Genomic DNA, 16,344 nt, shown 5'->3' with positions numbered 1-16,344 from the left:
AGATTCCCAGAAATCGGGCCTGGGGCCTGCTTAAGCCTCTCCCCGCACCCGACCGCCCCTGGCAGATGATTACTATGGACTTCATCGTAGAACTTCCCCCCTCTGAGAACTGTACCGCCATCTTTGTTGTGTGTGACCGTCTGTCTAAGATGGCCCACTTTCTTCCCTTGAAGGGGACTCCTTCTGCTACCGAAACGGCCCATGTTTTTATTAAGGAAATAATCAGGCTTCACGGGGTACCCACCAACATTGTATCTGACAGAGGAGTGCAGTTCACCTCCCGTTTCTGGAGAGCCTTATGCGGAGCCCTGAAAATTGAATTGGCCTTGTCCTCCGCCTACCACCCACAGACTAACGGGCAAACAGAACGCACCAACCAAACCCTCGAGCAGTATATCAGATGTTTCTCTTCCTTTGTCCAGGACGATTGGGTTTCCCTGTTACCTTTGGCGGAATTCGCCTACAACAACGCCAGCCATGCTACCACCGGGCAGTCCCCGTTCTTTTCCAATTACGGTTTTAACCTGTCTTTTCTTCCCGATATCCCTACAGAATCGCATGTACCAGCAGTTCAGGACACAGTATCCTTTCTTCAGCAGAACAACCGGATCTTGCAGGAGGCTATAACCAAGGCTCAGGCTGACAGCAAGAAGAGTTTCGATCAAGGAAGAAGGGGAGAATTGATCCTTCAAGTCGGGGACCAGGTATGGCTGTCTTCCTCTAATTTAAAATTAGCATGTCCCTCCAAGAAGTTGGCACCAAAGTTTCTGGGTCCATTTCCTGTTAAAAGGAGGATTAACGAGGTATCTTATGAGTTGTCTTTACCCGATTCCATGAGAATACACCCAGTCTTCCATGTAGCTCTACTTAAGCCTGTCATACCTGACCCCTTCCCTGGTAGAGGAACAAGACCACCCGATCCTGTGCTGATTGATGGCAGTGAGGAGTTCGAAGTGGAGGCCATCTTGGATTTCAGAAGACGACGGGGACAAGGTCAGTTCCTGATTAAATGGAAGGGCTATGGCCCAGAGAGTAATTCATGGGAACCTGCTACTAACATACATGCCAATAGATTAATACAGGCCTTCTTTGCTGCACACCCAGAGAAAAGAGCTACTAGGGGCACCCGGAGGTTGCCCCTTGTGGGGGGGCAATGTCAGGGATCCGCTCGTCCTGCGCGATCGGCTCTCCGTGCGCGCGTGCACGTTCGTGCAGCGGGTCGTCGTAGGTACGAGCGTCTTCCAACGCGCGCGGGTGCACGCCGTTCGTGTGTGCGCGCGGTACACGCACGCACGGGCGAGCGTTAGCACGATTGGCGCCAGTGGCCCTTTTTAAAGGCACAGTTGCAGCAGCTCTGTGCTGTCTCGTCTGCAGCTTGTGCCCGTGAATACCTGTTTGTCTATCTGCTACCTACCTGCTATCCGACCCGGCTCCGTCTGACCTTGTTGACCTCTCCTGCTCCGACCCCGGCTTGTTTGACCTTTCTTGAACTGATCTCCTGTTGCCGAACTCTGCTTGTACCTGACACCTCTGCTGTCTCCTGCCTGTTCCTGCATCCGCTACCTTGTATCCTGAGGACCCATCCAACCTGATCCAGTGGCCTGCAGTCCTTAGCCTTCCTACTACAGAGAGTCCCTGCTTCTGAGAACCCTCATCTCCGGATACCTGCTACTGCTCCTGGCTGGACTCTCCTACCCCACTGCGCTCCGGTCTCCCTGTTCCCATTCCAGTGAGACCAGAACCAGAGACGTAAGAGAGGTCCCCTTCTACTAAGACAGACTCAATACCTGAAGTTCCTAACAGGAACAAAGTCTTTACCGAGTAACTATAGACCTGTTAGCTTAACTTCTATAGTTGGGAAGATACTGGAGGGATTAATAAAAGACCTCATAGACGAGTTCTTGTAGGAAAAAAATATTTTAAGCAACAGACAGCATGGATTCATGAAAGACAGAAGTTGTCAGACAAACCTGATTTCTTTTTATGAAGAGGTAAGTAAAACCTTGGACATAGGGGGTGGCTGTGGACGTGGTGTACTTGGACAGAGGGGTGGCGGTGGACATGGTATACTTGGACAGAGGGGGTGGCGGTGGATGTGGTATACTTGAACAGAGGGGGTGGCGGTGGACGTGGTGTACTTGGACAGAGGGGTGGCGGTGGATGTGGTGTACTTGGACAGAGGGGTGGCGGTGGACGTGGTATACTTGGACAGAGGGATGGCTGTGTACTAGGAGACAGTTCGCCACACGTGGCTATTGTGTAAGGTAAAGTCTTATGGTTTGGCAAGATCTGTAAATGAATAGAAAACTGGTTAAAAAAATAATTCAGAGAGTCGTGATTAATGATTCTTACTCTGGTCTAAGGTTATTATTGGGTTACCCCAAGGTTCAGTGTTATTAGTGGGGTTACCCCAAGGTTCAGTGTTAGTGGTGTACCCCAAGCTTCAGTGTTGGTGGGTGTACCCCAAGGTTCAGTGTTAGTGGTGTACCCCAAGCTTCAGTGTTGGTGGGTGTACCCCAAGGTTCAGTGTTAGTGGTGTACCCCAAGCTTCAGTGTTGGTGGGGGTACCCCAAGGTTCAGTGTTGGTGGGGGTACCCCAAGGTTCAGTGTTGGTGGGGGTACCCCAAGGTTCAGTGTTAGTGGTGTACCCCAAGGTTCAGTGTTGGGGGTACCCCAAGGTTCAGTGTTAGTGGTGTACCCCAAGGTTCAGTGTTGGTGGGGGTACCCCAAGGTTCAGTGTTTTGTTAGTGGGTGTACCCCAAGGTTCAGTGTTATTAGTGGGGTACCCCAAGGTTCTGTGTTAGTGCGGTACCCCAAGGTTCAGTGTTATTAGTGGGGGTACCCCAAGGTTCAGTGTTATTAGTGGGGTACCCCAAGGTTCAGTGTTATTAGTGGGGTACCCCAAAGTTCAGTGTTGTTAGTGGGGGTACCCCAAGGTTCAGTGTTAATGGGGTACCCCAAGGTTCAGTGTTAGTGGGGTAAATAATGTTATTAGTGGGAGTAGTGTATATATAAAATCTTCTATGTATGTAAAAAGTGAAATTCTATAAGATTCTCATACCTGTGAAAGTATATACTGTTATAAGCTTATAAGCATTTCTTGGGAGAGCTCACATATGGCAATAATTAGTTGTTTTGTTTCACCTCCACCATCTGTGAGAAGGAAGGATTCACATACTTTAAGATGTAAAAGTTCAATGTGTTAGTTAAGAGATACGTCCTTATATATTACAATGTTTATTGATTAAGATATTAATAAGAACATTGTGTTTTTAAATGAATATAATATACATACTGATATATGTAATATTTGATTTAGAAGTTAAAGTAATTGTATATGATAAATGGTTTTACATACAGCTCCTCTTGGCTCACACCTCAGGAATGTCACTGTTTAGTGACAGAATAACCCCCACCCTTGCGGGAGAGGTGGGGGGGAGATATGTCCCAGGAAAGCCTGCAATTTTCTGTAGGACTACAAGTCCATTAAGAACCTTTCCTTTTTAGGAAGGAGGGGTCAGATTTTAGGAGAAGGTGGGGGCTGAATTTAGGAGTAAAAATCTAGTAATAGAGAGTTTTGGGAGACACTCACACCAGGAGGACATTGCTGTCACATCTACACACAGACACCTCTGATTCATCTTCATCTTAAGAATATTATACATTATTATAAATGACATTCTATACTTTGATATTCTTCTTCTAATATTTTGCTATTTTTTATTATTAAATCAATTTTTGAGTTTTTACACGAGAACTAAACTGACTTTCTTGAAACTTTCCTCATCAATATGAATTATTAAAATATCGATATTAATACCGTAAAAACGAGAATTCAACATACTGATATTTATAGGTAAAGGGGATCCGGGGAATATCAGATTCGGGAAGGAATTTTTCCCCTGCTGTAGTAAATTGGATCATGCTCTGCTGTTTTTTTTTTTTACCTTCTTCTGGATCGTGTTCTCTAGTAATGGGGGGGGGTGTTCTCTAATAATGGGGGTGTGTTCTCTAGTAATGGGGGGTGTGTTCTCTAGTAATGCGGGGGGGGGGGGGGGTTCTCTAATCATGGTGGGTGTGTTCTCTAATAATGGGAGGGTGTTTTCTCTAGTAATTGGGGTGTGTTCTCTAGTAAGGGGGGTGTGTTTTCTAGTAAGGGGGGTGTTCTCTAGTAAGGGGGGGTGTGTTCTCTAGTAATATGGGGGTGTGTTCTCTAGTAATGGGGGTGTGTTCTCTAGTAAGGGGGGTGTGTTTTCTAGTAAGGGGGGTGTTCTCTAGTAATGGGGGTGTGTTCTCTAGTAATGCGGGGGGGGGGGGGGTTCTCTAATCATGGTGGGTGTGTTCTCTAATAATGGGAGGGTGTTTTCTCTAGTAATTGGGGTGTGTTCTCTAGTAAGGGGGGTGTGTTTTCTAGTAAGGGGGGTGTTCTCTAGTAAGGGGGGGTGTGTTCTCTAGTAATATGGGGGTGTGTTCTCTAGTAATGGGGGTGTGTTCTCTAGTAATGGGGGGGTGTGTTCTCTAGAAATGGGGGCATGTTCTCTAGAAATGGGGGTGTGTTCTCTAGTAATGGGGGTGTTCTCTGTGTTTTGTAGGGTAATGCGTATCCTGAACTGCACAGGGAGAAGTCGCAGGTAAGTCACTATCATGAGATGTTGATTATTAGGGAGTCACCTCCTTCCCAGCATGCTCTGCACACCATGGTTCAGTGTTCTTATTGTAAACGTTTCTGTTCAGCCGGTCAGTTTCCCCCACCCCCAGAAAACAGATCATCCCCCAGTATAAATGGGAGAGGTATGCAGGTGATCAACTCTACTCTGTCCCTCAGAACACAGCCAATCAATATACAGCCCTTCAGTGCTCTTCATCTCAATGCCCATCCTTGAAATATCCAGCCAATCGGTGCCTAACTCATCAGTATCCAGACCCTCCGTGCCCAATCCCTCAGTATTCAGCCCTTCAGTACCTAGCACATCACTGCCCATTCCTTCAGTTCCCAGTCTCCTGGTAACTCTGTACCCAGCCCCTCAGTACCATCTCCTGGCACCCAGCCCCTCAGCACCCAGCCCCTCAGCGCCCAGCCCTACAGTGCCCAGTCTCTACACGTTTTATGTGAAATATGGAGAATTTTGATTTCTTCCAGTACTGTGTTCAGAGCATTCTGTGCTATCTACCATCATTCTTGGCTTTTATTTTATTTTTTCATCACTGGGAGCTCAGCAGACCTTTTTTACTCGCCCCGTTCTCCGGTGGATGGAAACTAGAGAGAGCTCCCCATCCCCCTCCAGGTCTGTTTCCTCCTGAACAGGGAGAGGAAACCTCTGAGACTGGACATGGCAGATCTATTGGTCTACATCCTCCTTTGCTTTTAATGCCCGCTGAACGTTAGCACACCAATTGTACCCAATCAGGGGAGGCTCTAGCTGTGTGCTGAAGTACCTGAGCTTGCTGTGTGCTGAGGCTGTGTGCTGAAGTACCTGAGCTAGCTGTTCCTCATGGGAGGGCCATAGAGCTGCTCCCTTCTCTACAGTGACACCCAGAGGCTGTGTGCTGAAGTACCTGAGCTAGCTGTTCCTCGTGGGTGGGCCATAGAGCTTCTCCCTTCTCTGTAGTGACACCCAGAGGCTGTGTGCTAAAGTACCTGAGCTAGTTGTGCCTCATGGATGGGCCAAAGAGCTGCTCCCTTCTATACAGTGACACCCAGAGGCTGTGTGCTGAAGTACCTGAGCTACATGCTCCACATGGGTGGGCCATAGAGCTGCTCCCTTCTCTGCAGTGACATCCAGAGGCTGTCTGCTGAAGTACCTGAGCTAGGTGTTCCACGTGGGTGGGCCATAGAGCTGCTTCCTTCTCTGTAGTGACACCCAGAGGCTGTGTGCTGAAGTACCTGAGCTAGGTGTTCCTCTTGGGTGGTCCATAGAGCTGCTCCCTTCTCTACAGTGACACCCAGAGGCTGTGTGCTGAAGTACCTGAGCTAGCTGTTCCTCGTGGGTGGGCCATAGAGCTTCTCCCTTCTCTGTAGTGACACCCAGAGGCTATGTGCTGAAGTACCTGAGCTAGTTGTGCCTCATGGATGGGCCAAAGAGCTGCTCCCTTCTATACAGTGACACCCAGAGGCTGTGTGCTGAAGTACCTGAGCTAGCTGTTCCTCGTGGGTGGGCCATAGAGCTGCTCCCTTCTCTGCAGTGACACCCAGAGGCTGTGTGCTGAAGTACCCGAGCTACATGGTCCACATGGGTGGGCCATAAAGCTTCTCCCTTCTCTGCAGTGACATCCAGAGGCTGTCTGCTGAAGTACCTGAGCTAGGTGTTCCTTGTGGGTGGTCCATAGAGCTGCTCCCTTCTCTACAGTGACACCCAGAGGCTGTGTGCTGAAGTATCTGAGTTAGGTGCTAAGTAATGGAGAGATTTATTTCATTTCAGATTATGAGAATCCTGGATGAGAACGAAGAGGCATTTTTAACTTCCCTCCAGCGGGGGCGCCGCATCATAGAGCGCACTCTACAGCAGGAAGGTGCCGGTAAAATATTTCCCAGTAAGTGTCAGCAGCCACCCTGTGATGTCATGATGCAAGCCGGATATGAAATGTATATTGTACAGATGTAGGAGGTCCATATCCATAGAGAGAGGGATAGTCCTGATGATTGTAGGAGCGTACCTGAGAGTAGAGAGGCAGCAGAGGGCACGGATGGGGTAGAGAGGCAGTAGAGGGCGTGTATGGGGTGGAGAGGCAGAAGGGGGCACGCATGGGGTGGAGAGGCAGAAGGGGGCACGGATGAGGTAGAGAGGCAGAAGGGGGCACGGATGAGGTAGAGAGGCAGAAGGGGGCACGGATGAGGTAGAGAGGCAGAAGAGGGCACGGATGAGGTAGAGAGGCAGAAGGGGGCACGGATCTGGTAGAGAGGCAGAAGGGGGCACCGCTGGGGTGGAGAGGCAGCAGAGGGCACGGATGGGGTGGAGAGGCAGAAGGGGGCACCGCTGGGGTAGAGAGGCAGAAGGGGGCACCGCTGGGGTAGAGAGGCAGAAGGGGGCACTGCTGGGGTAGAGAGGCAGAAGGGGGCACCGCTGGGGTAGAGAGGCAGAAGGGGGCACCGCTGGGGTAGAGAAGCAGCAGAGGGCAAGGATGGGGTGGAGAGGTAGCAGAGGGTACCGATGCAGTAGAGAGGCAGCAGAGGGCACGGATGCGGTAGAGAGGCAGCAGAGGGCACGGATGGGGTGGAGAGGCAGCAGCGGGCACGGATGGGGTGGAGAGGCAGCAGAGGGCACGGATGGGGTGGAGAGGCAGCAGAGGGCACGGATGGGGTGGAGAGGCAGCAGAGGGCACGGATGGGGTGGAGGGCACAGATGGGGTGGAGAGGCAGCAGAGGGCACGGATGGGGTGGAGAGGCAGCAGAGGGCACGGATGGGGTAGAGAGGCAGCAGAGGGCACGGATGGGGTGGAGAGGCAGCAGAGGGCACGGATGGGGTGGAGAGGCAGCAGAGGGCACGGATGGGGTGGAGAGGCAGCAGACGGCACGGGTGGGGTGGAGAGGCAGCAGAGGGCACGGATGGGGTGGAGAGGCAGCAGAGGGCATGGATGGGGTGGAGAGGCAGCAGACGGTACCGATGGGGTGAAGAGGCAGCAGAGGGCACGGATGGGGTGGAGAGGCAGCAGAGGGCACGGATGGGGTGGAGAGGCAGCAGAGGGCACGGATGGGGTAGAGGGCACGGATGGGGTGGAGAGGCAGCAGAGGGCACGGATGGGGTGGAGAGGCAGCAGACGGTACCGATGGGGTGGAGAGGCAGCAGAGGGCACGGATGGGGTGGAGAGGCAGCAGAGGGCACGGATGGGGTGGAGAGGCAGCAGAGGGCACGGATGGGGTAGAGGGCACGGATGGGGTGCAGAGGCAGCAGAGGGCACGGATGGGGTGGAGAGGCAGCAGAGGGCACGGATGGGGTGAAGAGGCAGCAGAGGGCACGGATGGGGTGGAGAGGCAGAAGGGGGCACCGCTGCGGTAGAGAGGCAGAAGGGGGTCACCGCTGGGGTAGAGAGGCAGAAGGGGGCACTGCTGGGGTAGAGAGGTAGATGGGGGCACTGCTGGGGTAGAGAGGCAGAAGGGGGCATTGCTGGGGTAGAGAGGTAGATGGGGGCACTGCTGGGGTAGAGAGGCAGAAGGGGGCACTGCTGGGGTAGAGAGGCAGAAGGGGGCACTGCTGGGGTAGAGAGGCAGAAGGGGGCACCGCTGGGGTAGAGAGGCAGCAGAGGGCAAGGATGGGGTGGAGAGGCAGCAGAGGGCACGGATGGGGTGGAGAGGTAGCAGAGGGTACCGATGCAGTAGAGAGGCAGCAGAGGGCACGGATGGGGTAGAGAGGCAGCAGAGGGTACGGATGCGGTAGAGAGGCAGCAGGGGGCACGGATGGGGTAGAGAGGCAGCAGAGGGCACGGATGGGGTGGAGAGGCAGCAGAGGGCACTGATGGGGTAGAGGGGCAGAAGGGGGCACCGCTGGGGTAGAGAGGCAGCAGAGGGCACCGCTGGGGTAGAGAGGCAGCAGAGGGCAAGGATGGGGTAGAGAGGCAACAGAGGGCACGGATGGGGTGGAGAGGTAGCAGAGGGTACCAATGCGGTAGAGAGGCAGCAGAGGGCAAGGATGGGGTAGAGAGGCAACAGAGGGCACGGATGGGGTGGAGAGGTAGCAGAGGGTACCAATGCGGTAGAGAGGCAGCAGAGGGTACCGATGCGGTAGAGAGGCAGCAGAGGATACCGATGCGGTAGAGAGGCAGAAGGAGGCACGGATGGGGTAGAGAGGCAGCAGAGGGTACTGATGCGGTAGAGAGGCAGAAGGGGGCACAGATGGGGTAGAGAGGCAGAAGGGGGCACGGATGGGGTAGAGAGGCAGCAGAGGGTACTGATGCAGTAGAGAGGCAGAAGGGGGCACGGTTGGGGTAGAGAGGCAGAAGGGGGCACGGAGGGGGTGGAGAGGCAGAAGGGGGCACGGATGGGGTAGAGAGGCAGCAGAGGGCACGAATGCGGTAGAGAGGCAGAAGGGGGCACGGATGGGGTAGAGAGGCAGCAGAGGCCACGGATGAGATAGAGAGGCAGCAGAGGGCACGGATGGGGTGGAGAGGCAGCAGAGGGCACAGATGGGGTGGAGAGGCAGCAGAGGGCACGGATGGGGTGGAGAGGCAGCAGAGGGCACGGATGGGGTAGAGAGGCAGCAGAGGGCACGGATGGGGTGGAGAGGCAGCAGAGGGCACGGATGGGGTGGAGAGGCAGCAGAGGGCATGGATGGGGTGGAGAGGCAGCAGAGGGCACGGATGGGGTAGAGAGGCAGCAGAGGGCACGGATGGGGTGGAGAGGCAGCAGAGGGCACGGATGGGGTGGAGAGGCAGCAGAGGGCACTGATGGGGTGGAGAGGCAGCAGAGGGCACGGATGGGGTGGAGAGGCAGCAGAGGGCATGGATGGGGTGGAGAGGCAGCAGAGGGCACGGATGGGTTGGAGAGGCAGAAGGGGGCACGGATGAGGTAGGGCACGGATGGGGTAGAGAGGCAGCAGAGGGCACGGATGGGGTGGAGAGGCAGCAGAGGGCACGGATGGGGTGGAGAGGCAGCAGAGGGCACGGATGGGGTGGAGAGGCAGCAGAGGGCACAGATGGGGTGGAGAGGCAGCAGAGGGCACGGATGAGGTAGAGAGGCAGCAGAGGGCACGGATGGGGTAGAGAGGCAGCAGAGGGCACGGATGGGGTGGAGAGGCAGCAGAGGGCACGGATGGGGTGGAGAGGCAGCAGAGGGCACGGATGGGGTGGAGAGGCAGCAGAGGGCACGGATGGGGTGGAGAGGCAGCAGAGGGCACGGTTCGGGTAGAGAGGCAGCAGAGGGCACGGATGGGGTAGTGAGGCAGCAGAGGGCACGGATGGGGTGGAGAGGCAGCAGAGGGCACGGATGGGGTGGAGAGGCAGCAGAGGGCACGGATGGGGTAGAGAGGCAGCAGAGGGTACCGATGGGGTGGAGAGGCAGCAGAGGGCACGGATGGGGTGGAGAGGCAGCAGAGGGCACGGATGGGGTGGAGAGGCAGCAGAGGGCACGGATGGGGTGGAGAGGCAGCAGAGGGCACGGATGGGGTGGAGAGGCAGCAGAGGGCACGGATGGGGTGGAGAGGCAGCAGAGGGCACGGATGGGGTGGAGAGGCAGCAGAGGGCAGGGATGGGGTGGAGAGGCAGCAGAGGGCACGGATGGGGTGGAGAGGCAGCAGAGGGCACGGATGGGGTGGAGAGGCAGCAGAGGGCACGGATGGAGTGGAGAGGCAGCAGAGGGCACGGATGGGGTGGAGAGGCAGCAGAGGGCGCGGATGGGGTAGAGAGGCAGCAGAGGGCACGGATGGGGTGGAGAGGCAGCAGAGGGCACGGATGGGGTGGAGAGGCAGCAGAGGGCACGGATGGGCTGGAGAGGCAGCAGAGGGCACTGATGGAGGAGTGTAGCCGGCCAGACAACAGTAGAGCATACCAGAGGCTTTGTGGAGACCTGGACTCAGCTCAGGCGTAGTGATGGAACATGAAAGAAGACTCTGGATCCTGGGGAAGGTTTTCATCACAGGGAATACAGCCAGGTCTACAGACCCCACAAGAGGAGTAAACTTCTGTACCATCACCCACATCCAGCAGAGGGCGCTCTGATTGACAGGTTTCGTCTCTTTGTTTGCAGCGGACGTAGCGTGGTCTCTGTCGCGTAATCTGGGCTTTCCTCTGGACCTCATTGGCTTGATATTGGAGGAGCGCGGCTCTTCTCTGGACAAGGCTGCCCTGGAGGAGCTCGCAGAGGAGGAGGAAAAGGTCAGAGGACAGATAGGGTCTGCCATTGTATATACAGTGTATGTGTGTGTGTGTGTGTGTGTGTGTGTGTATATATAGTTCTATATTTCCTTTTTATAATAGAAGATGGTAAAGTTCTATGTGCTGCTCGTAGATCTATAGTGTTTTGTCTATGTTGTCATCATTATGATGGGGGCTGAACATTACATAATATGTCTTTTTAGTCAGAGAAATCTGAAACTCTTCTGAACGTGTCACGTTTACTACATAGAGCCAGCAGGGGATGCAACGGATTCAGCTTACAATCATTGTACTACTATGTTGTGAATAGCCTGTAGTCTGATCTGGTGTGTAAAAAAACAGCAAAATGAAAGAATGATGAAAACCCTCCATTCCTTCTCTTGGCATGTTCTACCAGGACATACTGGGTGTGACCAGGAGGTGCTTGGTATGTTCTACCAGGAGGTACTTGTTATCTCCTGCCAGCACAAGCTTGGTGTGAGCAGGAGGTACTTGGTTTTGCCAAGGAGGTGCTTGGTATGTTCTACCAGGAGGTACTTGGTATGTTCTACCAGGAGGTACTTGGTGTGACCAGGAAGTGCTTTGTATGTTCTACCAGGAGGTACTTGGTTTTGCCAAGGAGGTGCTTGGTATGTTCTACCAGGAGGTACTTGGTGTAACCAGGAGGTACTTGCTATGTTATACCAGGACATGCTTGGTGTGACCAGGAGGTACTTGGTTTTGCCAAGGAGGTGCTTGGTATGTTCTACCAGGAGGTGCTTGGTATGTTCTACCAGGAGGTACTTGGTGTGACCAGGAAGTGCTTTGTATGTTCTACCAGGAGGTACTTGGTATGACCAGGAGGTACTTGGTATGTTCTACCAGGAGGTACTTGGCATGACCAGGAGGTACTTGGTATGTTCTACGGGTACGTAGTGGGTGTGACCAGGATGTAGCTGGTATTGTGAAGTAAAGTGTCTCTCTCTTTGTATTTTTATCCTGATGGAGTTTTGTGTTCTCAGAGGAAGTTGAGGAATCAGCAGGCAGAGGGCGCTGTAGGTGGTCTGCAGCTGGACATCCATTCTCTAACAGAGCTACAGCGCAGGGGGGTCCCGGCTACTGATGACTCCCCGAAATACGACTATACCCTGGGGGGTGATGGGAAATACGGTAAGTTCAGTCTTACATCTCTTCCAGCCTGGTCAGTATTGTAGGGGGAGGGTTGTGTGTGGTGTGGGCAGGATGTTGGCTCTTGGTATGGGCAGAGTGTATCTAAGAAGCACTGATACCGAGGTATTGATACTGAGGTACTGATATTGGGGTATTGATACTGAGGTACTGATACCGGGGTATTGATATGTGAGGTACTGATACCGGTGTATTGATACTGAGGTACTGATACCGGGGTATTGATACTGAGGTACTGATACCAGGGTATTGATACTGAGGTACTGATAGTGGGGTATTGATACTGAGGTACTGATAGTGGGGTATTGATACTGAGGTACTGATAGTGGGGTATTGATAGTGAGGTACTGATACCGGGGTATTGATACTGAGGTACTGATAGTGGGGTATTGATACTGAGGTACTGATAGTGGGGTATTGATACTGAGGTACTGATAGTGGGGTATTGATACTGAGGTACTGATACCGGGGTATTGATACTGAGGTACTGATATTGGGTTATTGATACTGAGGTACTGATACCGGGGTATTAATACTGAGGAACTGATATTGGGGTATTGATACTGAGGTACTGATATTGGGTTATTGATACTGAGGTACTGATATTGGGGTATTGATACTGAGGTACTGATATTGGGGTATTGATACTGAGGTACTGATATTGGGTTATTGATACTGAGGTACTGATATTGGGTTATTGATACTGAGGTACTGATATTTGGTTATTGATACTGAGGTACTGATATTGGGTTATTGATACTGAGGTACTGATACCGGGGTATTGATACTGAGGTACTGATACCGGGGTATTGATACTGAGGTACTGATATTGGGTTATTGATACTGAGGTACTGATAGTGGGGTATTGATACTGAGGTACTGATACCGGGGTATTGATACTGAGGTACTGATACCGGGTTATTGATACTGAGGTACTGATACCGGGTTATTGATACTGAGGTACTGATACCGGGTTATTGATACTGAGGTACTGATACCGGGTTATTGATACTGAGGTACTGATACCGGGGTATTAATACTGAGGTACTGATATTGGGTTATTGATACTGAGGCACTGATATTGGGTTATTGATACTGAGGCACTGATATTGGGTTATTGATACTGAGGCACTGATACCGGGTTATTGATACTGAGGCGATAATATTGGGTTATTGATACTGAGGCACTGATATTGGGTTATTGATACTGAGGTACTGATACCGGGTATTGATACTGAGGTACTGATATTGGGTTATTGATACTGAGGCACTGATATTGGGTTATTGATACTGAGGCACTGATATTGGGTTATTGATACTGAGGCGATAATATTGGGTTATTGATACTGAGGCACTGATATTGGGTTATTGATACTGAGGTACTGATACCGGGTATTGATACTGAGGTACTGATACCGATGTATTGATACTGAGGTACTGATACCAGGGTATTGATCCTGAGGTACTGATACTGGCGTATTGATACTGAGGTACTGATACCGAGTTATTGATACTGAGGTACTGATACCGGGGTATTAATACTGAGGAACTGATATTGGGTTATTGATACTGAGGCACTGATATTGGGTTATTGATACTGAGGTGATGATACTGGGTTATTGATACTGAGGCACTGATATTGGGTTATTGATACTGAGGTACTGATACCGGGTTATTGATACTGAGGTACTGATACCAGGGTATTGGTACTGAGGTACTGATATTGGGTTATTGGTACTGATACTGGGATATTGATACTGAGGCACTGATATTGGGTTATTGATACTGAGGTTCTGATACCGGGGTATTGATATGTGAGGTATTGATATGTGACTTGAGACATCTAGAGAGTGACCGGGGTTCTATGTCTACAGTGTTCAGTCCCTGCCCGGCCACCATCCTGATGCTGTACAAGGACCAGTCATTACACAGTGCGGTCAGCAGAGGTCAGCGCTGTGGGGTCATCCTGGACCGGACCTGTTACTATGCTGAGCAGGGGGGACAGAGCTCAGATCTGGGGTACTTTGTGCATGAAGGCGAGCAGGTAAGAGATTCCCTACAACAGGTAACATGGATCAATCCTTTCTATATTACATGGAGAGCTAATACCAAGAGATGGCAGAGGGTGCCAACATCAATCCCCAGCAACAGCCCCTCCCCCAAGGGCAAACGACTTCTGCCCCCCAGGGCAGCTATAGCTTACAGTAAAGAAGCCCTCCTTGTACTGATCACCTCTCCTCCCATATATATAGCACTTTCAGTAAAGAAGTTATCCCTTTACTGATCACCACTCCTCCATACACCGCTCTTACAGTAGAGATTCCCTCCTTGTACTGATCACTTCTCCTCCATAAGATAGCTGTGTACAGTCCTTGAGTAATCTTTCTACTGACCATGCACCTTCTCTGTGCTCCACACAGGACGTCCTGTTTCCGGTGGAGTACCTACACCAGGCTGGAGGTTATGTCCTACACGAGGTGACGGCCACGGAACCCCTGAGGGTTGGAGATCGAGTGGTGCTGTTCCTGGATGAGGTATCTGTGGGAAGTCCTGGGGGTGCCCTCAGCTGCTGGGCTGTGATCTCACTATCCTCCCGTCTCCTCACAGGCCCAGCGCACCGCGTGTATGGAGAAGCACACCGCCACCCATCTGCTGAACTTCACCCTGCGCCAGGTTCTGGGGGAGAGCGTGGCACAGCGCGGGTCACATGTCACTGCCGAGCGACTGCGGTTTGATGTCAGCGTCACGGTGAGGAGCGGGATAACACGTAGTGGTGGGGGGTTAGAAATCTGCAAGCCTGTTCATTGATAGGAGAAGATCTCTGGGGTAAATTTCCCAACCCCTAGTAGGATGGACACTAAGGGAAGAGTTGCTCCTCCCTCAGTTCTCATTGCCCGAAGGGGGACAGACACTGGAAATCCTCCTCTACCAAGTGTCTCTTCCACTTCTTCCCAGTTGGAGTGGACTCTTCCCTGGTTAGTGGTGGGATTGGTGGACTCTCTCTCATCACTGGTTAGTGGTAGGATTGGGGGACTCTTTCTCCTCACTGGTTAGTGGTGGGATTGGAAGACTCTCTCTCATCACTGGTTAGTGGTGGGATTGGAAGACTCTCTCTCATGACTGGTTAGTGGTGGGATTGGAAGACTCTCTCTCATGACTGGTTAGTGGTGGGATTGGAAGACTCTCTCTCATCACTGGTTAGTGGTGGGATTGGTGGACTCTCTCTCATCACTGGTTAGTGGTGGGATTGGAAGACTCTCTCTCATCACTGGTTAGTGGTGGGATTGGTAGACTTTCTCCTCGCTGGTTAGTGGTGGGATTGGTAGAACCTCTCATCACTGGTTAGTGGTGGGATTGGTGGACTCTCTCTCATCACTGGTTAGTGGTGGGATTGGTAGAACCTCTCATCACTGGTTAGTGGTGGGATTGGAAGACTCTCTCTCATCACTGGTTAGTGGTGGGATTGGTGGACTCTCTCTCATCACTGGTTAGTGGTGGGATTGGTAGAACCTCTCATCACTGGTTAGTGGTGGGATTGGTGGACTCTCTCTCATCACTGGTTAGTGGTGGGATTGGTAGAACCTCTCATCACTGGTTAGTGGTGGGATTGGTGGACTCTCTCTCATCACTAGTTAGTGGTGGGATTGGAAGACTCTCTCTCATCACTGGTTAGTGGTGGGATTGGTAGAACCTCTCATTACTGGTTAGTGGTGGGATTGGTAGAACCTCTCATCACTGGTTAGTGGTGGGATTGGGGGACTCTTTCTCATCACTGGTTAGTGGTGGGATTGGTGGACTCTCTCTCATCACTAGTTAGTGGTGGGATTGGAAGACTCTCTCTCATCACTGGTTAGTGGTGGGATTGGTAGAACCTCTAATCACTGGTTAGTGGTGGGATTGGTAGAACCTCTCATCACTGGTTAGTGGTGGGATTGGGGGACTCTTTCTCCGCACTGGTTAGTGGTGGGATTCGGGGACTCTTTCTCCTCGCTGGGTAGTGGTGGGATTGGGGGACTCTTTCTCCTCACTGGTTAGTGGTGGGATTGGGGGACTCTTTCTCCTCCCTGGTTAGTGGTGGGATTGGGGCACTATTTCTCCTCACTGGTTAGTGGTGGGATTGGGGGAATCTTTCTCCTCACTGGTTAGTGGTGGGATTGGGGCACTATTTCTCCTCACTGGTTAGTGGTGGGATTGGGGGACTCTTTCTCCTCCCTGGTTAGTGGTGGGATTGTGGGACTCTTTCTCCTCCCTGGTTAGTGGGGGGATTGATGGACTCTCCTTCCTGGTTGGTAATAGGAGTTCCACATAAGTTTTTTTGCACCTGTTTACATGGAACCCCCCCCAAAACAAAAACAAAATAACAGCAAACTATTG

At 52.2% G+C, this 16,344-nt stretch overlaps 1 protein-coding gene across 1 annotated transcript in view; it reads left to right on the top strand.

Annotated features, from left to right (window-relative positions):
• Window positions 1-16,344, top strand: part of LOC143986528 (alanine--tRNA ligase, mitochondrial-like) — a 56,373-nt gene that overhangs the window by 31,583 nt on the left and 8,446 nt on the right. Inside the window, exons 8-14 of the mRNA XM_077484886.1 lie at window positions 4,593-4,631; window positions 6,420-6,531; window positions 10,676-10,803; window positions 11,805-11,952; window positions 13,845-14,014; window positions 14,391-14,504; window positions 14,578-14,718. Coding sequence (XP_077341012.1) covers window positions 4,593-4,631; window positions 6,420-6,531; window positions 10,676-10,803; window positions 11,805-11,952; window positions 13,845-14,014; window positions 14,391-14,504; window positions 14,578-14,718 — 852 coding nt within the window. The remainder of the gene's footprint in view (window positions 1-4,592; window positions 4,632-6,419; window positions 6,532-10,675; window positions 10,804-11,804; window positions 11,953-13,844; window positions 14,015-14,390; window positions 14,505-14,577; window positions 14,719-16,344) is intronic.

Source organism: Lithobates pipiens, unplaced genomic scaffold, assembly GCF_037356315.1.
Source record: "Lithobates pipiens isolate NorthernLeopardFrog02 unplaced genomic scaffold, aLitPip1_a1.2 Scaffold_167, whole genome shotgun sequence".
NCBI classification, from domain to species: Eukaryota; Metazoa; Chordata; class Amphibia; order Anura; family Ranidae; genus Lithobates; species Lithobates pipiens.
The sequence above is the reverse complement of the archived record's forward strand: the minus strand, read 5'-3'. Positions and strand labels throughout refer to the sequence as shown.